At 36.8% G+C, this 24,364-nt stretch overlaps 1 protein-coding gene across 1 annotated transcript in view; it reads right to left on the minus strand.

Annotated features, from left to right (window-relative positions):
* Positions 1 to 259: 259 nt before the first annotated feature.
* The window catches only part of mdga2a (MAM domain containing glycosylphosphatidylinositol anchor 2a), a 141,378-nt gene continuing 117,273 nt past the window's right edge, over positions 260 to 24,364 (minus strand). The window contains exons 11-16 of the mRNA XM_088925161.1: positions 17,651 to 17,671; positions 15,889 to 16,044; positions 12,090 to 12,248; positions 5,641 to 5,771; positions 3,294 to 3,393; positions 260 to 2,403 (exon numbers count right to left, since the gene is read on the minus strand). Of these exons, the coding sequence (XP_088781287.1) occupies positions 2,315 to 2,403; positions 3,294 to 3,393; positions 5,641 to 5,771; positions 12,090 to 12,248; positions 15,889 to 16,044; positions 17,651 to 17,671 (656 nt within the window). The 3' untranslated portion in view covers positions 260 to 2,314. The remainder of the gene's footprint in view (positions 2,404 to 3,293; positions 3,394 to 5,640; positions 5,772 to 12,089; positions 12,249 to 15,888; positions 16,045 to 17,650; positions 17,672 to 24,364) is intronic.

Consider the following 24,364-nt stretch of genomic DNA (forward strand, 5'->3'; position numbering starts at 1 on the left):
GCTGCACAAGCTGTCACGAATCAGGGATAAACAAGGGCAATCAAACATGAAATTGGGAGTCTTTTGGGAATGATCTGTAGTTAAATGGCTAATAGGGTTTTTTATAACAGCAAACACACATGCAATAAGTCATATCTTACCTGAAAAGAGCTTTATTGAACACAGATGTAAAATATATATATATATATTTTGTTTTTGTAGGTTTCTGGGTCTCAAACGTCTCAAATCTGGGCAAGAAATCTACAGAATAAAGCAAAAATGAAGCCTCTGCATTTTATTTTTATTATTATTACATCTTGTGCTTTTTTTGTATCAATAGTCACAAAGTTTATGTAATAGAACTTTCACCTTTCATTTTTTAATCATTTGTTCACCAATTTTATTTGCATATCATTTTTTGTTTGTTTTGATTTTTTTTTTAAATGCAAGGGTATCAAGAAAAGACATGTATGTGTCAAAAGAAAAAAAACAAAACAGAAAACGTCTGTTATATGAAGTTAAAAGGTCAGATCATTTAGGCCAACAAATTAAAAGGAACAAATAAAATAACATAAGGTTTTAAATGTCATCATAACCAACAATATAAGGGAGATTTTACAATACATTTCAAAAACCAGCTGGTTAAGATAATGTATGATCTCAGGTAGTTCCAAGTCATTTTTTTTTCCAGTTTGTGTAAAAGTATTATTACACTCCCACTAAAGTAATAAAATATTTTGTCAGAATCCACACAGTTGGAGATAAATGGCAGAGGCAAGGAGCCTATATTTCATCCTTGATAATGCGTGTTCTCAGCGTCATCCTGTGTCCGATAGTTCTTAATGCTGAAACGCATTTTCTTTTCACTGCACTTCCAGCATGTTGAAGAATTTCCTTCTTCCGCTTTATTTTTTTTTTGGCACACCTAGGGCCCACTTGATTTGGAATGGAGATTACTCTTGGAAATCAGGGCAATCGATCATCGGAATCGCTGCCCTCTGCTTTCTTCGCATCCCAGGAGACATTTGTGGTGGTCCTTCCACTCCTGCTTCAATAACTCTGCACAAAGCACCAGGTCCGACCTCCAGTCAAAGCAGTGAAAGTTTATTTTTCCTGTTTATAAATTCCAAGGGGACTGCATGCTCAAAGGCCATGGCTGTCTTGATGGCTGTTACCTATTTTGCAACCAGAAGGGTGTGGGTAGTGATTTATTTGTTTTCTGTTCATCTTCAGAAGCCGGGTCATTATGAACATTTTTTTATATTATTACTGTTATCACTAATGGTGTTTTCGATAATATTAAATGCCTATAAACTACACTGGCAGGCTGTGGATTGTGTAAAAAAATAGCCCCACCATTAACGATGGAAACATCATCAATATGTTTTATTTCTTTCAGGCTTAGTTAAAATTTGAAGGCACTTGGTTTCATGGCAGAAAGTGGCTCACATTCCTGTGTTGGACTGGTTGTAGAAATACAATATACAGAGGACAACTCCCTTCCACAACTCACAAGCAGATTTCTGAAAGACCACTACAATATTGCGTGCGGTCAGCTTTGGGGATAATGGGCAGCCGTTCATGCAGGAAGAAACAGCCTACGTTAAATATTTTTTTGTTTGTCTTCTTTTTTGTTGTTCTAAACGAGGCATGCGAAAATGAAAGCTTGTATTTGTGATTCTTTGTGAAAAGCGTAAATGGTGTCAGTAGCAGCGAAACAGAGACAAAAACAAAATAATATAAGAACGCTTGGAGTTCGGGCAGTTAGTGAAAAGCTGACAGCCAAAGGCGTAAGAGCCTGTCTGATTTATCTGTGGCAATGCCTTTGCATTGAGGAGTCACTGCCAACTCGCTACTCCTATACCCTGTTTAGAGTGAACTGTTTCTTTTTTTCAGCAATCCATTATGATTCCTTGGCAAAAAAGTACCTTTGACTTTACAGAAGAAAACCAATCCATGTCTTTGTGCTTTACACAGACTTTCTAACCTTGACTGTTCTTATTTCAGTCTTTCTCCATGGTAGAAAAAGGATCCATTTCTAACTGTCCTGTAGTGTTCAAACGACAACTCAGTAGATGACAAGAGCTCTCCATTCTGCCCTTGGGAGCATTTATGCATATATTTCTTTAAAAAATAATTGTCTTCCTTTATTACTTTTTTTCATTTTGTTTTTTCTCTTTTTTTTTCTCCCTTGGGAGCCCTAGGTGTGTTGCTTTCCTCATAGCAGTCCAGTTGGATGAATCTTTGGTAATTTAATATTGAAGGTCCAAGTACACAGACTCCTTCTTCGTGCCAATGCCTGATAGATCTTTCTGTAGCCTCTGCCAGTGAAAGGTCACCTCCGATGGCTGAAAAGAGCCAGGAGCAGAGTGACACAAAGCTGCCATATATGTGCTCCTCTGGGAGGGGCCAATGACCTCAGATCTGTGGGAAGACAAAGAGCACAATATAAATTTGGATTGCATTGTATCGATTTCAGATGCACAAGTCAAGGTGCTCTGGGAAAGAAAATGCAGAATCCATCATGGATATGTACAGTATGTACAGTATTGACTGTTTACTCAATTGTCATAGTTCATTATAAAGTCTCACTTCTGTTTCTTAGTGCTAAATCCAGTGTTTGTTACTCTCTCATAAAATCCCAAAAAGAACTTTTGCAACATCACTTATAAGCAGCCATATTGCAAAGAATGTGAAGTTGGTAAAGGTATTAAATTAGTCTGAAAAGACCCTACATATAATGTACTGTACAGTCACCTCCCATCATACATTGGGATCTCGTTATTAAAAATTATACCGCTACAAAATTAAAGCAAATCAGAGGACAACAAATCAATTTCCCCCTAAAGGATTAATTAGGTTCTGGAAATACAGACCACACATTTGCATAGTAAGTACGATGGTATTTTCCTCCAGTAACACTGCACAGAAAAGTTTACTGTAGCTTACTGAAATTCTCCCTCATTGTCTCTATATTTAAAATATTTAATGAGTATTAAACTATAAATAATGATTTACACTGTACAGTGCATACTTATGAATTTTGTAGAGCAATGTATTCATCATACTATTACAATCAAGTTAAAATGATGTGTTTACAATGTAATATAAAGCAGCACCATTGTTTTAATGTCAAATGCACCAAATACTGCCTTATACTGTAACTTGATCATTGGAGCATTGTGTCAGGGCAACAGAAACCAAATCCAGGTATAAGTATAGAGCCAATATATTTGTTAATAAATGGGAAAAAAATGCTGTTCATTACACAGGGCTGAGACGTAGAGACATACGGTAATGAGGGAGCTACTCACTGTTAGGTGGGGGATCTCCACACTCTCCTTCATCAATGGAGACATCATCGATGGCAATATCTCCTTCCATTCCTGGGCCTCGAATACCTTCAAGCATCATCTGAATGAAGGGGAACAGAGCCATGAATGGTTTTCATTTCACCCCGCGCATTCCCTCTCTTACTCTCTAATAAAGCATTCTGAAGTTAAATCTGTACTAATCGAATTTTCTACAACCGAAATTTCCTTTGTTTTATACTTCTTCTTTTTAGTGGGATCCTCAAAGCTGAAGTCAAGTTGGCTACGTTTGTGGGGAAATGTGGCTTACTGATTTATGGGTCCACTGCACCCCACTGCAGGCCGACACAATCTAAATTCAGTCAGCTGTGTGATTGCGGTCTTTCACAGAGATGTGTGAACACTAATTTCCCTCCGGTGCTGCTTCTAGCAACATCTCTAATAAGCAGGGTTATTATTCACTTTCTCGTTGCTAGAACATTCTGGGAAAACAGAGTTAAAAAGCTTGTCTTTTCCCTTCTGACCAGTCACAGAGGATTAGCTATTACTCTTTCTGGTGATAGACCAGTAACCCCCATCATTGCCTCTGGGAATAGCTCATCCATTGACATTTAACACCTTCAAAAATGGGTAGAGGGATGCAAAACCTTAAGCTTTTTACTCCTGTTTCCCGTGAATTTTGAGGCAAGCTTGCACAAATATTGAACTCTGAATGAAAAGCTCACATTATATGGATGGCTGGTTTTAAAAGGAAAATGCGCTTCGTAACAGTGCCCCATTTGATTAACCTAATTGTATTGACTGTGACAGGTCACATTGAATTTTGTGTTCCTGCAATATGAAACTTTTCCCTGAGAAAGGAAAAAACAAAATAGGCTATCTTTTGCTACGCTCAGCAGAACCAATATCAAGGAATCAATACTCTAACCGAAGTTCTACATAAGAATACATTTTAGCTATATCAGTTTCATAAAAAAGATTTTACTGGTTACTGTGTTAAATGTTTATTACCTAAAACTTCTTGAGTACACTGTACAGTCACTTCAGAATCACAAGGGCTGTAGTGAGCCATTTACCTGTACATTATGAAACTTAAGCTAAGAAAAAAAGCAAAAAAAGCAGGACAAGAGCATACTGTAGCTTTCCGGTGTGCAAATTAAAATGTCTCATAAAAAAATTAGCTTCAATACTCTCATTGTCAGAAAAGCTACATGAAAACACTTGCAATATCCATGTTTTCTTCTTTCTGTAGTTCAAAGATTTTGATTTGTTTTACATTTTCCACACCATTTTCCTTTCCTGCTAAGGAGGCAGGCCAAAATGATCTTATCATCAAGTCAAGTCTCTTTTCACATGTCAAAACATGTGTAAACAGATAAGACCAAGCTACCAAGCAAGACGAAACAAATGCACCCCAACCTCCCACTTCTTGGAAGTGAGGGTGACAAATGTTTATGTGCCCTGTGATGTTCTGAGTATTTCTGAACAGTAACTGTGCACAAGATCCTCAGCAGAATTGGCAGATATCCTTTCAATAGGCTGAGGGAAACTAAAATGATGCCTTTCCCAGTATCTCTAATGCTCTGCCAACATTTAGATGCCAGTCAGGGAAACAGCGAAAAAGTGGAAAGCAAGGATGAAGATTAACTTACTGTATAACAGTTACTTGTTTTGATGGAATTTCTATAAAGCAAAGTCAAATTTCACCGTTCTTATGTCTGTTTTAAAAACAATCTTTGCAGTATTATCGCCTTAAAGACATTTATATTTGTTAGTGTGCAGAAATGGCAACCTTTCATTTTGGGTGGTTGAAAATGCAGATTGTGAAATGCTTACCACAGATATTTTGACTAGTTTTCTATCATTTCCGCATGCAGATCACATTGGAACATTTCTGTGGTAAAATGTCTGCTGCACAGCCTGTTTTTATTCGCTCATACATCACATTACATTAGTCGTTACGGAGACTAGTGAGCAGGTCGCATCCCTTTGCCATTTGTGGGATCCAGAGTGCGAGTTTGCAACAACATGGCGGCTTACAGTACTTTCACGAAGTTCACAATTTTGTGCTTAATATGACATTTGTGGTTTTTTTTTCTATTACGTCAATTAGGAATTTATTTTGTAACCTATGTTTAATAACCGGTCTGAGAAATTGGAACTGCAGTTCCCCTTTAACACACATTACAACAGCTACACTATTTTACAACACTTCAAACACTTTTTCATAGCATACTAGTTAAACATAATAATGGCAGTGAGTACCACCACTATGTGTCACGTTACAGTCCAGGCCACATTCTGATGTGGGCAAGGTCCATCCCCGAAAGAATATCCAGAAGGAACTCACCTGGAAGGAACTTGTGGGGTGAATGTTTACTCTGGCCTGCCACCAGCGTTCCCCTTGATTTCCACTTAATGTCCACATGGGGCTCTCTAAGGACGTTTGGCCTTTCAGTCGTAGATATGCATTCAGTGTGCCTACACAGGACACAGATTTCGGGGAAGGGGGAAGTTTAACATATTAATTGCTTCTACCTTCTTTTATGTTTTAGATAATCTTGTATAGTTTTCAATTAATTGTAAGTCTGGAAAATGGCTATTTAGTAATTTCTTGGTTTTACTGCATTACCTTTTAATCCGGCATTTGTGTGCAGTCACTTCAATCTTTTCTAAACAAAACTGTAACTCATTTTCCTTAGAGATTATGAAGTATAACCTTATATTCTCATGAAAATAAAACTACTTCCTATAAAACCAATGTCTTCAGTTAGACATATGGTACACAATTGGATCCCGGAGCATCACACTTATTATCAGGATTACCAAGAAGCATCACTGTGGAAAGCATCTAGAGTACATTGCAAGTGGTTCAGTATGACTATCAGAGGGCAGTAACTTGGAAAAGCACTGGAAAATAACATTTCCCCATTGCCTTAGAGTGTCATGTGGCTGTGTGAGAAGGCATTCAGAATCCTGACAAGGCAAGTGTAAACCATTTAATAAGTGTGCTATTGATCTCAGCGTGCTAGCTTGGATTTTTGCTTTGCTTGGTGTTTTCTCCAGCTCATATTAGATGCTATGTCCTCCTTTTTGCTGAGCCCATTGCTGTTTCTTCACCACTTGACACCTCAATTCTATATATACTTCCAAGGTGTGAAACAGCCCTTGGCGAAATGTGTTAGCGTTGAACCCAGTGGTCATCACTTTCACTAACAATTCTATTTGAGCGTTTGGATCACCTCAATTACCGCCCACGCATTCACAAAACAAAGCAAACCTCTCCAGCTAATCACCTAAACACTGAGCTTTCACTAAATCAGAATGCCATAAGTTCTTTAGAAAATAATGGTTTACAATTTATATTAAAGTAAAAAATAGCTCTGTCACACCCATCAAACCACATTTGAGCATTCCGCATTCTTTGACCATTTATTTCAGCAAGTTCAGATTTAAGTAGCTTGTACTATTGAGGGATTTAAATGCATATGCATCTGATGTCCTTTTGTTTTTTTTAATAATAAGTCAGCTAACATCAGTAAACATCAGCGAACATCAATGAAACAGTGCATTGTCAAACTTGTATATGAAAAATAGCATGTAGCAGATAAATGGCAAAAAAACTTGCTAATCCTGAGATGTTGTCTGTGTTGAGCAGGGGTAATTATCTCAGAGCACACACTTGTAAACTCCCAGCGTATACAGGAGGTTTACATGGGCAGGCAAAATGCACTTTGGATGTTGCATTTCAAATATGTGATTGTCTTATTTGTTTCTCTGCACCTGGGATGTTTCAAATCTCCAGCTGACTGTGTCTCTTGCACTTGAAGAGACACCAAAGCGAATATTTGGAAATCAAACAAAAAGCACTGTAGTCTGGAAGTAAAGCTAAGTCTCGCAGGACTGACATCAGTCAGTGTGGGTGAACACTCGACTACAAAGGAACACTGATAAACAGATGCATCCCTCTGCAATACAAATTTACCTTGTGTTCTAGTCTAACAAGCTGTGGGTTTCAACTTCCAACAGAGAAATCTAATTATTAAGTTATTAAGTATATATACTTAAAACAGGCCACATACAAGTTAGGAAAGCCTCAGAAAGTAGATATACTTTTTTGAGGTCTGCTGCAAATGTTTAAGCTTGCACAATTAATGTGCAACAGACTGAGGCCCTCATATATTTGAAAATTATACATAGTATCAATCACAGCATCTCACACTTTTGCTCTCCTGCGCATAAATACCTGCTGGCGCCCATCTGTTCTAGCACTCGTTCCTTCACCCCAACCAAACCCTTGAAGCTGGCTCCCTGGTTCATTCCTCGTAACTGAGGGGGTTTTGTCAGACATGACCTTAGCCTCAGGAGAGTTAGTGGCAAACCCTTCAGTATTAAATATGCTATCCCTTTATATTTGTTGACTAGTTTTATTGTAATTAGCACTTACTGTAACTGAACTACTGAAATAATAACTTTTCATCCTAGGGATTCCAAAGTCAGCTTCCGTATACAGTATAATAGCAAAGTTGAATACAAGAGGGGGCCCACTTCATTCACCACTGTCAATATAAGCCAGCAGTTCCATTACACAGACGACTTAGTGAGATTTTTTTCACTATTGCAATTAAGAGAGATATTTAGGGAGGTCAAACTGTATATGCCCACTTCGGTTAACTCTCCTATTCTTACATGTGCCAAGGGATCATTAATGTCCACATAATCAGGACTTAAATGCTTCATCAGGAGAATGGCACCTCCTACAGCAATGTGTTCCCTGGCCACCATTCAATTCTGTAGCACTGGTTTGGGAATTCTGGTTCCGAGGGAAGAGCACCACCTACTAGTTCATCAGCACCACCTATTGTAACACGAGCTAGTTGTCAGGACCTGGAGACCTCCCCTTCCAGTACTGACAAGGTCTAGCATTATCTTAGCTTCTTAGATCAGACGGGCACGAGCAAACAAGGGGGTAGTGCTGCAATAAACCTACTGTATAAAGTTAAAAAAACTTTGGTTCCATAAGTACAAAGTCTTGACTTTATACTATTATCTATACTTTAATACGAAACAAAAATTAGTTGGCCTCCTTTGCTTAATACTCTCAGAGTCAAGGATAACACTGCACAACAAAAAAAGTTCCAAACTGTTATATATGATTCCACTTTCAGCAAGTGTAGCTCCTCTGTACAGTACATGCAAAATGAAAATTGTGTACTAAGCACATCCATCAATGTAATGCCATATCCTAAGTATTTTCAACTTTATTTTATGGCAATGAAAAGAAGACAGTGAGTGGAGGGAAATAAATTCAAAGTCAACATGTACGGTACAGCGCTTTAAAAAGAAGTAAGGATTCCCTCTAGATGTGCCTGCACTTGAACCAGGAACTGTGTATGTCTTTCCAAAGAAATAAACAGATTGTGTTGAGTGCTGGAATTGTACATAAGGACCAAGCTGGATTACACTGACACCTTCTATTCAGGCAGGATCAAACAGCTTTGTGAGGCAGAAAATTACAACAATGAGCCTGTAGCACAGGTCATGGGGCCACCACAATCACTCAAGTGCTGCTGTCTGTCCAGAGCAGATACTGTATATAAAGGTGAATAATTGGTGGGATATTCAAGTTCAGCACATACAGACTGAAAATTGTCTCTGGGGAAAAATCATCTACAGCAAATTACATCACAGGTTTCCTATCTTAGAAAGGGACATTTTTTCTCCATTTTTTTGGAATTAATCAGTGTCTTTCTCTATAAGCTGTAAAAGTCCAAAGATGAAAATGAGAAATTTTGAAACAGACAATATTCCACATTTCTTCAACTCCAGTATGTGTTTTTATTCATCATTTCCTAAAAATAAATCACACATGACAAAAGTCATGATGACAAATCCCGTTTGTTTTTTTTGACAACAGACACATTATTAAATACAGACCTTTGTTATTAATTGTAACATAATGTTCCTAAGATAATCCCACAGGTTTTTGTTAATGAATGAATTGTGAAGATTGTGAATTGTTGCATCAAAAATATGAAACAAAAAATATTTTAATTTATTGAATGTATTTATTTTTCTTTATATGTATTTTTGAATATTGATATTTATTTAATTTTAATTCTGTATCAAGCTGAATATTAAGTGAATTCATCAGTCAGACGAAACGCAACCTTTACATTCCTGGAAAAATAATGTTTTTTCTACTTCAATAAATTATACTGTATGTAGAAAAAAAGCACTAAAGAAGAAATTCAGGCATGACCGATGAAAAAGGAACTGCAGTAATACTGTGGATAATAAAAGTTAAAATAAGTCTTTGAATGCTCCCTTGGCATTAGGCCAGCATGAAGCAACACTTATTAGGAGTAACAAAGAGGCTTTGGCCTTATCTGGATGGTTCCATTTCCAAAGTCTTGTCAGGTATGACACTATAAACAAATGGAATATGAACTCTTGCAGCAAACTTTGCAAAAAGTCTTGAAACTCAGAGAATCACAAGCCTGCTCTTGTGGGTCAATTATCTCTTGAATCTCAATGATGAAAGAAAACAAAAAACCAATTCAGATTCCCCTGCCTGGAACACAAAGGGGTAGCAAGCTTGAAACTGGGGAATAGTTTGCTATGCATCTAACTTGAATATTTATGGTGGTATTAAAATGAATAAAATAAAAGATAATATATTATAAGCCAAGGCCCAGGGGATGGTAAGCTAAATATGAAATATATATCTATGCATTTGTGCCCAATACTTTTTATTACATTCTTGCGTAAATTATCAAGGGTGTTCATTTGATTTCCTAAATCAAGGACCAGTCTGTTTTCACGAATTACATCAATAAATAACTGTAAATAAACAGTATGTTAGTGCCTTAAAAAAACAAAAATGCCTATGAAAAACACAAAAGTCTTTCCAAAGCTTGATAAGATTCTTCAGATTTGCATAGAGGGAAGGAGATGCTTAATATGAGCAGCATATTCTCAGGAAAGGAAAAAAAATGTACAGTATGTAATTCACTTGGAGACATTTTTAATGCAATACAATAAGAATTATTAACAGGAAAAAAATCAAAGAAAAACACATATATGCTAGCATATACATTTTATGTATTTCATGATTGCATGGTAGATTTCAAGTGGAACCTAATGGCCCAGATATCTCTAGATTAAGTCTGGGTCATGTAACTGGGCTCTTCAAAGAACACAACTGACAGGGTACTGGGGTAAGGTAAGGGTACAGTAACTCTACTAGTGCTCTTGGAGCTCAGGGAGCAACCGTGACTGTGGCAAATGTGTGTAAAATGATGAATAACTGTATAGAAATGAGTACTGGAGGAGCCAGTTTACATGTCTCATTCTCTTCTGAGCATACAGACGTTGCTGCTAAGGAAGTAGAGTCTTCTAGATCAGTGGATATACTGTATAAAAATAATTGGTGATTCTAAACTCAGAGTTCCTGCAAACTAACATAACCTGCTTGGAAAAAGATATCCTAAGAGCAGCAGTTTCAACTATTTATGTACTATTAGCAGACTCTGCAAAAATAGTAGATCTTTTAAAGTGCTTATTAATGCATAGTGAATATATAACACAAAAACAGAATAAAATGTATTTTAACAGAAATGTCACAAAGAATTATGTACGTAGCATTGGGTGAGATGCTCAGATCGATTATCTGCTAGCAACCAAACAAACTACACGGAGCAAAATTGGCCTTCTCTCAGTTGTAACCTTTCTTATGTTTTTACGTTTAAGCATGCATCCATACTGGGAAACAACAAAATATAACCTTGCATTCTGTCAAGTGTATCGAAATCTGCCCAGAGGCATTTCCAGACTCCCATCATCAGCAAGGCAAAGGATACAGCCTGAACTAGCAAGTGCAATCAATCTAAACAAATTAGAAATGTCAGGACCTGTCTAACCTTTACCAGGAAGTGTCAGATTCTTAGCCTGCTCTGCTTGCACAACTAACCATTACTGTTTATCCACAACTGATTTTCCTTGTCAATATACCTCCTTCTGGATTAGCACCATGGAATGGATAATATGCAGAATACCACATTCGCTCTGGAGGGTCACTTTCCCAGGACAGGACGACTTTGCCTATAATATAATATATCCTTATAAGTTTATCTTTTCTAGCATGACTTGAGTGCTTTTTGGACATCAGTTGCAGACACTTTTAGTCTATGCAGTCTTTTGCTGTTGCTGAAAAATATTTTCTCGCCGTGCACGTAACAGCACAGCAATTTACCCAGCACTCACGCCAATCACCGCGAGCCAGTGCTGAAGCACAAACTCTTCTCTAGACTTCCAAGTGCGCAGTAAAAAGCATTTTAGCGAAACTGTCTTTGACAGGGCCAAAGAAGCACACTGGCTACTCAGATTCTCACGTCATGCAGACTAGCGGCAGGTCTTCGGGAGAAAATGATTTCCTCTCCCCTCTGACCAGACATCCATGCAGGACAATCTAAAGAGAGTTGTGCTTCCCGCCTCATCCACTGAAAAAAATCTCAGTAGCTGCCAGGAAAGAAGACTAATAACGTACAGTAGATGGTGGAGGACACTGCACTTTCCAAAAAGAATAAGAAGAATCTGCTCTTCTTCCCCATGAGACTCTGGAGCTTTTTAAAGGAACCTATATACACCAAATAAGGCTGTATAATGATATCACAAATACACACAGATATATACACACAGTAAAATGCTTATTTTATGTGCATCCAAATTCATGTCATTTTCTTCATACAGTTAGAATTGCTGTATTAACATCATTTATCTGGTCAGAATCTTACTTACCTATATGTCTTCCGTACATGTGATAATAGAAGCTGAAACAGTAGGCTGAATTGGTGGCTCCGTATGGATTTTTTGGGGCCACGTTAAAGATGGGGGTCAGCAGCCGTGCCTTCTCCCCCTCCCGTCGAGGGCGAGAGGTCTCAATGTACATGTAGAAACCTGCAGGACAGCAAAAAGCACAAACTAAACTGTCACAAACCTAGCTGCCTTGGTAGGTACCATAGTATTTATTCTTTAGATTGATGTTTTCTAGTACGTTCTGAGGGACTGGTAAGAGATTGGACATTTGAATTGATCTTAGAAGTAGAACACTTCCATAAATCCTGTCAAGTCTATGGCTTTTGCACATATTTCTTTAACTTCTTTGCAGGCCTTTAAAAAACACATGCAATGTATTTAAAACAGTCCTGCTAAACCCAGGATCTCCAGAAACTGTTTTGTTTTTTTTTCCACCAGAAAGCTCCTTGGCAAGTTTGCAGACTTATTGCGAATAGATAATCCCAAGCAATCGTTACAACCTGTAACCTTAAATCCCAGACGCACTTCCTGCACAAGCTGAGATGTCTACTATCAGTGAATTACTCCACGCAATGCTAGCCTCCAAGGCAGCCTTGGCTTCAGTACGGCTTTGAAGAAATTGGCAGAACCAACATCTGTTGGATATTTTTAAGCTGTGTTCCAAATCTTATATTTCGCTTACATAAACTATTTCTTCAGTGCAGCAGAAATAAAACTGAGAGGGAGAAAAGGCTCTGCAGCATTTCTTTCTGCATAAATAAAGGACAATTCCTTCATTTTCCTCGACTGAGCTTAATACAACTGAAGTGTAGCAAAGTACTAATAAAAGGGACGGAGTATACTGTACCAACAGACAATTGAAATTATTTAAATGTCAGATTTTATTAGATAAAAACAATTGTATATTTTACAATATACCCTTTAAGACTGTACCATAATCATTAACAAAGCATCAATCCCTTCACTTACAGTACTGTACAGTACCTTCTTTTTAAGAGCTGTAAAAACTAGTATCTGCAGTAGTTAAAGGAAGTTTTGCATTATTAAACCCAAATGGGAATGATTTCACCTTAATTGCACTGAACAACGCAAGCATTGTGCAGATGAAATCAAATGAAACACTGGACAGTAGCAGTTTTACTGTATAACCTTGGGTAATTAAAAAATGCATTATTTACCACTTTTTTGCTGCAAATTGTAAAAAACAAGATTGTTTAAACCAATTACTGCCTTGGGAAAGCACCTAATTAATTAGTTCTTTTAAAGGGTTATTTTAAAATTTTATGAAAGGAAAATGATGTGAATCTCTTCTAGTCCCTTTAAAATTTAACTTGATGTTGCATTTTTCCCCTTTGGAATGTCTTTAAGAGGCCAGAGACTGACAAGGATTCATTTTTCATTGTGCAAAGGATTTCAAACAGACAATTCTTACAGTATCCATGTCTTCTAACCTTTTCTGGAAAGCTTCTATATTACAGTATACTGTCATATGAAAAGAAAGGCTACACATCTTTTCAGTTTCAGTTTTTAAAATGTTTTCAATTCAAGCTAATTTCATTTGTTATATACATATACAGTATACACTGTGTCTAACAAATATGAATGTTGAAAACTCATATCCTGCATTAACATAAAACAGAAACAATCCTACAGTATATTCTTATCTTGCCTTTAGCAATTTCCTAAATTTAATGAACAGCAACAATTCTTGCTATTGAAACAGTACCACCAACAATGCTTTTTAGTTCATTTTAATCAACAAATTCCTATTGTACAGTATATATTATTGTATTATACCTGTCTATTTTTTTTACTGTTTTTACAGTTTAGTAATTACTTTCAATGCAATATGGTGTATTCTCTCCGCCATTCAACAGCTCCAATTCAAGTATTAAACATAACCAAAAGAATGGGCAATGTCAACTCTATGGACTTCCTCGGGATCGGCAGTGAAACACAAACCAGAGGACCTACAGTAAGTGGAAACCAGGGGAAAAAAAAACTGACAGGAGGTACTTCTCTGCACAAAATGGTATACAAAGGCAGCAATGAGCTACCCAGCCATGCTGATACCCTGTCTCCTAGTACAGCTGGATGAAATCCTTTGATCAATTAACTCCAGCACCCACATGAGCAAGATGTGTGTAACAGTTATGTACTGTACTGTATGTAGTGCAATTTATTGCTTTCTGGAGCTAACATATAGTGAAAATCCAGTAAATGTTCACTATCTATATTCAGATTTCTTTTTTTTAATGAAACTTGATTGGTTGCATTAGTGTGCACTGTAGCATAGTTGCTTAAGTCCTGTAACATCTTGTGTGACAAATGCTTGCCTTGGCTGACTGACCGTGCTGTGCTGTGCAGAGGGCTGTGAGACAGCAAGACACTGGCAGCGTGAAACAAAGAGCCTTAAAGTCATTTTAAAGCAGGTCAAGGTCAGGTGTTTTTTCTCTGTCTAAAGCTTTCTTTGGTAATTCCAGACTCAGAATACAGTATAACCACCTATTTGAAGGGATTTTCTTAGTAAGAGTTGAAACTGCAGACCCCACAATGTGTTGTCTGAATATTAAATTACATTGGATTACACTATACATATTGTGAGATAACATCTTGCTGCTGGGGGTTGATTTGTATTCTACTTTTCTTTGCTGTTTTGTGCTTTTTAGTGGTAAAGACTTGAATAGAGTAGAGATTACAACATCTGTTCCTGCACCTCAGAGAGTAACATGGAAGGTTATATGAATTACAGTACATCAAGCTGCATGTGAGAACCCCCTTAATATTTCCTTTGCATTCACAAATAAAAATTGTTATTCAGAGTAAGGGTTTACAAATAAAAGTAATGTTCACAAAGGCATCTGCTTGTAAAATAACATCTGTCCCTCCTTTTGTCATGTTATTGTTATTCAATTATGTTAATGTCATAAACCAGGATTACCTACAGTATCTCTAGTTCTCAGAATCCAGCAGGTTTTCTATGTCTTCCCCTGGAACAACTGCACCAGAATTTCTGAGACACAACACAATCCCCCAGGATCGTATCTGGCTGTCCCGGTTCTACACAGGAATCATCAGCTCCAAACCTGGAAAACACATCCCTCTGGCAGCCCACTACTGACCAATCTCCCTATTGTCTGTAAGATCTTAGAGCAAGCTGTGACCTGTGACCAAATTGGTTTCTGAAAGGTACATCATGCATGTGATCAAGACCTTGCTCTCATTATTACATCAAAATGTTTTTTTTTAAAAAACCTGAAGAACCCCACAGTATGAGGCAGTATGGAGCACCAGCCTGTTTCAGAAGCTGTCAAGTACTTCCCACCTGAGTGCTGACCTTAGCACACAGCAGCTCAGACCAAGCTGCTAATGCAACCAGCACCTTTCATCTTCACAATTCTAGTGCCAAGAAAGACCTGAATATTTACAGGGATTTTTTTAAAGTTGACCATACACATTCCTCCAAAGGGAAGCTGCGCACAGGTACCAAATGTCATTGATTGAGACTGAGCAAAAATCACTTTTTGCTCAAAATAGTCCACTCAACCAGAAGGGGAAACATGGCCCTATAAATGGTCATATCCAGAAACCATTTCCTGGTAGGCTAAGTGTGTGGACAAATGTGTGCACACTTCAGGATCACTGCATTGCCTTCTCATTTAAAAACACAGGTGTTCGATTGGTGAGGAATACATGTTTCACGATTATGGCCTCATACAGTAGGTTTTGCATATCACCAGTGTGACCAACGCATTTGCACTTCAAAGCTTGGAGGACTCACCCTGCTTGGATCCAGTCCTGTCACTGTTGGGACCAGTGTTGGGGGTGTACATTATTTGCCTTGTTGCTGCATTATGCCTTGTCCAGTCAAAATCATCAGTCTTGTCTTGAGTGAACATACAGATTGATTCTTCCTCAAAGCTACAGTGGAATTCTCCTGGTAAGAAGTCAAGAAGATTTCTTGTTAGAAATGCATTGCAGTTTTGGATAGCTCTTCTTAATGAGGCATACATAGCCGCTCACATATTAACTAAGGTTAAGTTCAGTAAGCTAAGCGGTAGGATACTTTGTCCATTACCTGACTAAACCTGAGAAACTTTGGTTAAAGGACACTAAAGATTTTTCTTAACTTGAAGGCCAAAAAAATGGTTCTATCATATCAAACCTTTGAAACCTATTTAAAGTATTAGAATGTGTATTTTATTAGAAATATGCATATGTTCTCTTAGTGTTACAAACCATTCAGTACACTATTGTATTTGTGTCAGTGTGCAGAGTCACCTTCCATTAAGAATAAATAAAGTGGAATTCTACACTATTCTATAACCCGACACAATCTAAATTCTGACGAAGAGCCCAGAGACTATACAAAAACTGAATTGTATTTTGTGCAAAGAGCCTGGAGAAAGGTAGTGCTGTTTGTTTTAAAAGGAAGAACGCATATGCTATGAAATCATAAAGCACTGCCAAGACATGTTGTGAAGCCAGGCTTCTCCTCTTTTATCCTCAGCAAGTTTTGTGGTTTTGAATGTGTTTCACACCAGTGCCATGTAAGTCAATTAGGTTCCTTAATAAGCTCAGATGGAAGTACATCCCAGAGATGTGTTTTCCTATGAAAAGAAAGATGTTGTCATTTGCAGTTACCACAGAGCTTGCAAATGTAGAGCTGTTGCCTGTTGTGTTGCCCATAGGCAGATTTCTTTATTTTTTATGCTCAGCGTGCTCAAATCGAGGATTTGACATTAATTCCCTGGCAAAAGGCAAATCATTTATCATGTGTGGATGGTGTGACTATATAGACCTTTACTGGCATGATGTGTAGAAATGATAAATCTATGATATTTAGAAAATGTTTTGAATGATGAAGTAGACACCTTCAAACTAAGTCATGTATCTTTTATTAAAGAGAATGTACACAATTCACATTTCTATGTGTCTGTTTAAAATACTATACGCAAACTAGGTCTGAAAATTAACTAAAAAAATCTTCGTTATTATTGACCTCTAAACTAAAATGAAATCAGTCACATTTTCATACACATTTTATTCACTTATTGAATTTACATATGTATTTATTGGGATTGTTTAATTGTTTCTGGCACTTAAATTTCAAATTTTTCAACAATATTTCTTATGTAACTGAAAATCTGTGATGTTTTAGAATCTGAAAATGGTGAAAAGTTTTAATCAATCACATTATCAGTCAAATATACTGTAGGTTTTACTTAAGCAACATAAAGCTCAGATGGAATGAAAATAATAAGATACTATATTCACAGGGACCAAGACTGGAACAATTTGAAGACCATTTAGATAGAAAATAAAATAACATTTATTTTTTATAGTATTAGAAAACTGGAGGTTTCTTATTATCAAAGCCCTCGATAAAAACAACTCAAAGAACTACTTTTAGATCTTATTGAATTATCTTATTCAATAATTATCTTATTGAAACATACTAGCTCATAGCAGTGAACAACATAAATACGTTTAATAACAAATGTAAAAATACAAGAGTCTGTGAATTAATAATGGATACTCACTTAAGTGTGGATTTGTGGGAGCTGTAAAATAAAACACAAAGAGACAAGGTTAAAACCTGACCAATCATTAAAATCCATTATTTAAAAAATGATAATGCTTTGTGACCAACATACAGTACTGTAAAATTTCTAAAACTTGTCATCTTTACATCAAAATACAGTATATACACTAGCATTATACTTTGTACTCTGAAGTATATTATGAACTGCACACATCTATATAATGTGCATGCTGGAGATTGCTGTTAACATTCTGAATTACAGCACATAATTAACATTCAAAGACACTACTTGAATGTGTGATGCGTTTACAGGAATTCGGGAAAGTCTGTAAAAGATGCTGAGCAGTCCTTGCAGTCTGACGCACGTTATTTAACCCACTAATTATCACAGGCCGACACTTTCTGTCAAGAAAGCAAGACACCTTCCATCAACAGAGTCGGAAAAATATTTGGTTTATCTTCTCTACTATTGCAGGTGGAGACTGATGTGAAAATCTTTAGCTTGATCATTTTTCAAAAGCCGTCTTCTGGATGCCTGTTAATGTAAGTGCTGATGTTTACACAAAAACAAAACAGTGGGTACTTCTGCATAGTGTGAAAAAGGATTAACCAGAGAAGAAAATTCACTCATATTTGGCAGCAAATTTACTCAGCTGCACAAAAAAAACTCAATGAAGGAAGTTCTTCAGGCACTGGTTCAAAAATGATGGTCCACAGCAAAAAGTGCCACCTACTGGTCCACCAACACCGCTTATAGAATATCCTTCCCTGGAGATCCTTCAGTCTAGTTGGACCAGGCCTATCCTTGCTTATCTTCTCGGACCTGACCAGTTCTTATTTAACCTAAGCAGTACCTCTGTGACCACCACCAATCCATCTGTCATTAAAGCCCATAACCTTGAAATGTAAATGGTAATAAAAATCCAGTGAGCAGTGGCCACACAAGGCTACATTCCAGATGGACAAGTCATGTTTCAAAGTGCAGGGAAAGAGAAAAACATAGGACAGTTTAGGGATGCAAGCTCCCACAGAAAATACTTTTCATACTGTTGGATATCCATGTCCTTTAAGAATACACCTTTATTTTTAAATTCTAATGACTGTGTTAGAATTAGAAAACAACTAAATGTTGCTATCAATTTATATTTACTGTTATTGTTACAGGTGAAGGTGACTATAGATGTGTCTCAAAAGAATCTAGAAACAACTGGGTAATGCCTAGCTAGTATCAACATTTCCTGCTTCAAAGCAAGGGGGATGTTTGCTGAGATGTAGGGGGTTAAGATTCAGTGATCAAAGCAATCGTTCATTTTACCTTGGTGTACCTTAGTTAATTAAACTCTGGGTAAATGATTAAGTGTAAATCAACAGTCCAGAAAGACACCATATAGGATCAGCTCAGGATATAACAGGAGAGAAGACTAATAGAGACAAGAGGAGGACATAAAACATGGGCCAGGCGAGAGGTCCTTGCCCGAGATAATCTAAAAGACCAGATTGGTGCTAGGTATTTGAACCTTGCTAAGACAGCTTGCTATTCTGTAGTTTTTGGGATTTCCTGAGTGAAGAATCCCTTGGTTAAAAATGACCTCTCCTGCTTAGTGGGCGCATTTTAGAATAGGAAGATAGGCTCCTATTTATTTTGTGGTATCTGGGTTTGTAGAGAGAGATTTGAATACTTGGTAAGAGCCTGGGTTAGGAGGTTAGGCCTCTGGGACACCTTCTCTGTAAACCTCTACTGTACATAGGAAAATGTGTGTATTGTATGTTTATTTTGTGTGTAGTGTAGTGTGTGTAACATCATTGTTGTTTAACCAAGTGTGCCTGAATTATTACTCTTTCCACCAAAACTGTACCAGAGAACAAAGAATTCATGTGTCACTAACTACTGTATACCAACTGCTCAGGTATATTCTCGACAGAAATCTTTACAAGCAGGTGTTATGATTATTTAATTTACTTATTGATTAATCTGCTCAGTTTCCTGATATTTCTCTAATTTCGTTATCCCCCATTTGTAACAGTATGTTTATACATCAGAGGCCAGTGATGCAGAACAGAGGAATGAGATATTTTTCTTTCCTCTCCACACTTTTACAGTACTTTCTTTGTGCAAGCAACCAGTTTACTCATTTATTAGAACTAATTGAAATGAATGAGTTTTGTCCTCTCTCAAATGTACCGCTTATGATATTATAGCTGCCTTGACCCCTCTGTAATGCTGACACAACCACATAGACTATCTCCTCCAAACTGTGTAAAAATAAAAGTTTATCTATTTCATACCCTTTGATGAAAATATTTGACAACACCATTCAAAAAATGTTTTGAAAGAAAACCATTTCAAGCTTCACAACAAAAAATCTTTTAATTTCAGTGAATAAAAATTACAGGATTAATGTTGGGAATCAGCCAAAGCTTAATGATCAACAACTCCAAATGTAATTTTTCATTTTCTCTCTAGATATCAATTGAAGGTACAGTATTATGTTCTTCCCATTAATTAAAAGAAAAAAATAAGGTCAGTTTTAGATACCTCAGCATAACTGAGGTGAAATGTAGGGAAAAAAATACATTTTTTTAATTCCTGTAACAGGTTTCAAACTCAAGAAAAAATAACTGCTGCAACTGCAAAAATAACAGCTGTTTTATATTTGGCAAAGCCTGCAGCATGATCAGGTAGTCTAATTAATAGGTCTCCCTGAACTCTGTGCCTGGGTGTTTACAATTAGTGCAATGTAGAAGGAGTTAGAGTAATCTGTAGCTCTCTACAAAGGCAAGGGCAATTGCAGACTCCTATTTCTAGGTCAACAACTTGATCCTCACCTTTTTAAAATGTGTTTATTTTCCAGGACTGTACTACGGAGTCATTAAAAAAAAAGTATTTTGATTTCCACACATTATGCCCCAGAGACTTTCTTGCAACCACAGGTTCTCTTAGACTTTCATTACTGCATTTGTTCTGACTAAATAACAAGCAACGAACACTTCCTAAAACAAAGTCTTTGCCATTTATCCATTCATTTTCATATTCCAAGCCCGATGACAGAGTGTTACTCTCTGGGTGCTGATTTCCATGCACTATCCAAATACAGCAGAAACATCACGTTTGAAATCAAGATTGTGAATGGAATGAAGGTCTGTTGTGGTTGCATCATGTCGGGGATGACTGAACCCGGATTATCGAAACATGACAGCTGTTAACCTTGAATTTATATTCTGTATATGCGCACGTAGCTGAAACGATGAAACTGTTATATAACGATCTTTATTTGTTAATCTACAGCCTGTGATGATAGAAACCTTACTCACTAAGACATATCTGTAAAACTCCGGTTTTTAACTCATTCAAATTGTTTTGTGTTCAGCTAAGAGGATGTTAAAATTGGAAAGATGCTGATTAATAATTACATTTAAAATGTGGTAGGTGAAAGTAAAAGAATGAATATCAATCCATCTAAAATGACTATACAGTATATCTGATGTCAACCTATTTTTGAATACATTTTAATCACAGCCCTGTAACAAATGCAAAACATCCAGAGCCATGTATTTCTGTCGTAGTCCCTGCAGGCCCTAAAGCAGTAGCAGTATAAAAACATAGAAACATAACTACAAAATGAAACAATGCACATTTTCTTTATTTTCCTTTCAGTTTTGCTTTGAAACAGCATAGTGAGAGGTCACACAGCCTTGTCATAGGAACTAAAAAAGCTGGCAAACTGATGTACTCCAAGGCTGACCTTCCAATTACAGCACTGTTGAGGAACGTTATTAAGGCTTACGAACACTGAATTCTTACTTAGCCCCTGTACATTTTTTTTCATCTTTGCTCCGGTACATTTTTTTTTTTGGGTGATAGAGAGACATTTAATTTTGTTTCATAATTGCAGGGATTCCAGCAGAGCTGCAAACATTTAATCAAAATAAAATCTAATATTCCCCTAACTGAATCAGGCTATCTGTCAGTCCAGTCAAATGCAATTACTGCCATATCTGAATAACTGGACCAGGAGAACAAGGTAGCGGTCTGCTGTGCAGAAATATTTTCTGTTTCTGGCTACAGAAAAAAGGTTTTGTGCGCATCCACTGGGCTGAAGAAACAACTCCTTTGCTGAAAATCAGCTATGGCCACCAAGCAGTTCACACAACTCCCCATATCAAATAGTTGCAATTGCAAGGCCATTACAGGCCCTGCCAAGGCCTGCTCTGGCAATAGATATGAACCCCTTTGCCTGCACACAAGTCCCCCTCAACTGATAGCTTGAAATGCACCCCAATCTGTTTACTTCCAGGAAAGATAAATACTTTACCTTTCTCAAAACAGGCAGGGAACTTGCAGACTAGGATTGTAAATCTATATACAAATATACTTACACCTCATTCCAAAACAACTTTAGTATACAACACAAGTTGAATATTAGTTTCTATTCAAAACAAAATGTATGCATAAACTGTAAGTTATGCAGTTAAATGCGGAATCAAGCTATTTGTGAGAGAGTAATTAACTTGCTTTTACACAGATTGCCTGCTTTTACATGGCACAAGGTAAATGCTTTATTAGAACAGGGCAACACAGCCACATGCAGCTCCATTCCAGATGTCATTTTAGTCTAATCATGACATAAAAACATTTGTCACACATACACAGCACATTTGCTCACACCTCCCTATGCTGAGGACAGACAGTTGATTCAAATGAAAAGGCTGTAACAAGCTTCAGAATTAAATCCTGCATTTATCAGTTACATCGATGAAAAGGCATCATGGTTATTTTATGCCTGCCTTGTCAACAGACGGTATAATTTAAAGGATTTATGATACATTCTGTACACAAACAGTAATATCATGAATGCAACAAAATATAATTAAGTCCTTTACAGTTTTTTTCTAATTGTATTCCAGTCTGTAAACTGTTATAAGCTCTGCATCTGCCAAATAATGAATAAATAATCAATGTGAGACATCAATTCAATGTAATCAAGGTTAAGTTTAATAAGAAGATAATTTTTATTTTATTATTTTTATTTATTTATTTTATTTTTATTATTATTTTATTATTTTGTCAATATTTTTCATAGGAGTATTCACTTCTTTAGTATCAAAACTTCCATTGTTCATTGATGGGGGATGCATTCAACAGAATAATAATGGTCAAAAGGCAATGCACCATAATTCAGAATGCCCCTGCAGTCTTCTAGAATTCACAGAGAATGTGAAATAGTTATGTAGAATAAAGAATTCCTCACAGAGTTGGCTTAATGCAAGAGATAGGTTCGCTTAATATGAAATACGGGAAGCAGAATAATAATTCAGTGGTGCTTATACAGTACATGCTACGAGAAACGCACTTATACCATGTGGGCTCTCTTTATATAATCTTAAGACGAGCAGAATGAAATACACAATGAAGTAATATACAAATATGTACCACAGTCCTGTCATTTTGCAGAGTGTATTGGTTGTTTGTTTCTCTAAGGAACATTGTATTTAAATATTGTTTGAAGCAGTAAAAATCTCTAAATTCAGAGAATTTCCCAAGAAAGGGGAAAATTTACAAATGCACAGGACACTTTGACAAATCGCTCTTCCAGGTCTTAAGGCAAAGTAGAAACCAGATATTACATACAAATTCTAAAATATCAGGTTCCCAGGTTCGCTTCATTATGCCTTTCCACCTCTGCAAATTTTGAAACTGAGTGCCGTCCTGAAAGATTTATAAGTATGCAATGGTGACTGTATCAACCACTAGTCTACAAAGCAGAGCTCTAGCAGTGATCTGCTGATATCAAAGGCCTCAATCTTCAGCACTGACTCATGAGAGATTCACATTTCTGATAAAAGGGGCCTATTTCCCTTCAATAATGATAATTTTAGATTAATATTTAGTGTTCTCAATAAGTTCTGCTTTCATGGGCTGTCTGTTTAATTATGGCGATGCCAGCTGACTTTTGTTCAACAGAAGAGTGAAAGGAAGAGAAAGAAATCTTTCGGACAGATTGTCTAGTTACTGTGTGTGGTATGCTGCACTGTCATTGCCAGAGTTTTTCATTTCAATTTAGGATATATACGTGCCTGTAAGGATTTGGATTAGAAACATGAATTGCTTGTGAGTCTGTGCTGGAGGTCAGTTCAGCTCTGTGCAACTATGGTACAATCTGTCTCAGGGTGGTGATTGAGACAGATGCATTTGCGTATTTATAAATCATTCAACATATCACTCCAGGATGCAAAGCTTTGCAAAAAAACAAACAAAGGTCATTTATGCAAAATAACAAAAGTCATTTATGCAGATGGAAAGCCTAATATGTAGGGTGTAGCGTTTGTTTTTCCTTAATCTTTTAAGACCTTTGATTCATATCGTATTGTTGAATATGATCACCACTTCTAGATGTGATATACTGTTGCTTTGTCATTTGTACATCATAATGGAACACTTAGGATAATTAAAATATCCAATAAATTGGAAGATTAATTTTAAACAATGCCTTTAAGACCCCTCAAATGGGACCACTCAATAAGAGAAAATATTTACTATTGCGAAAAGAGCAAGTTGTGTCCAAAAAATGTTCAAAGGACAGTCTGTTGTTTTAACAGACCCCTGGTAAAACTGGGGGTCCTTAATACTCCACTGATATTTAACTCAAAGTGATAAACCAACCTTCAATACTGCATTTTAACAAGCTAAACAGTACTAAACTATTACAATATC

The sequence above is a fragment of the Atractosteus spatula genome, chromosome 9 (genome assembly GCF_055471065.1).
Source record: "Atractosteus spatula isolate fAtrSpa1 chromosome 9, fAtrSpa1.hap1, whole genome shotgun sequence".
Taxonomy (NCBI): Eukaryota; Metazoa; Chordata; class Actinopteri; order Semionotiformes; family Lepisosteidae; genus Atractosteus; species Atractosteus spatula.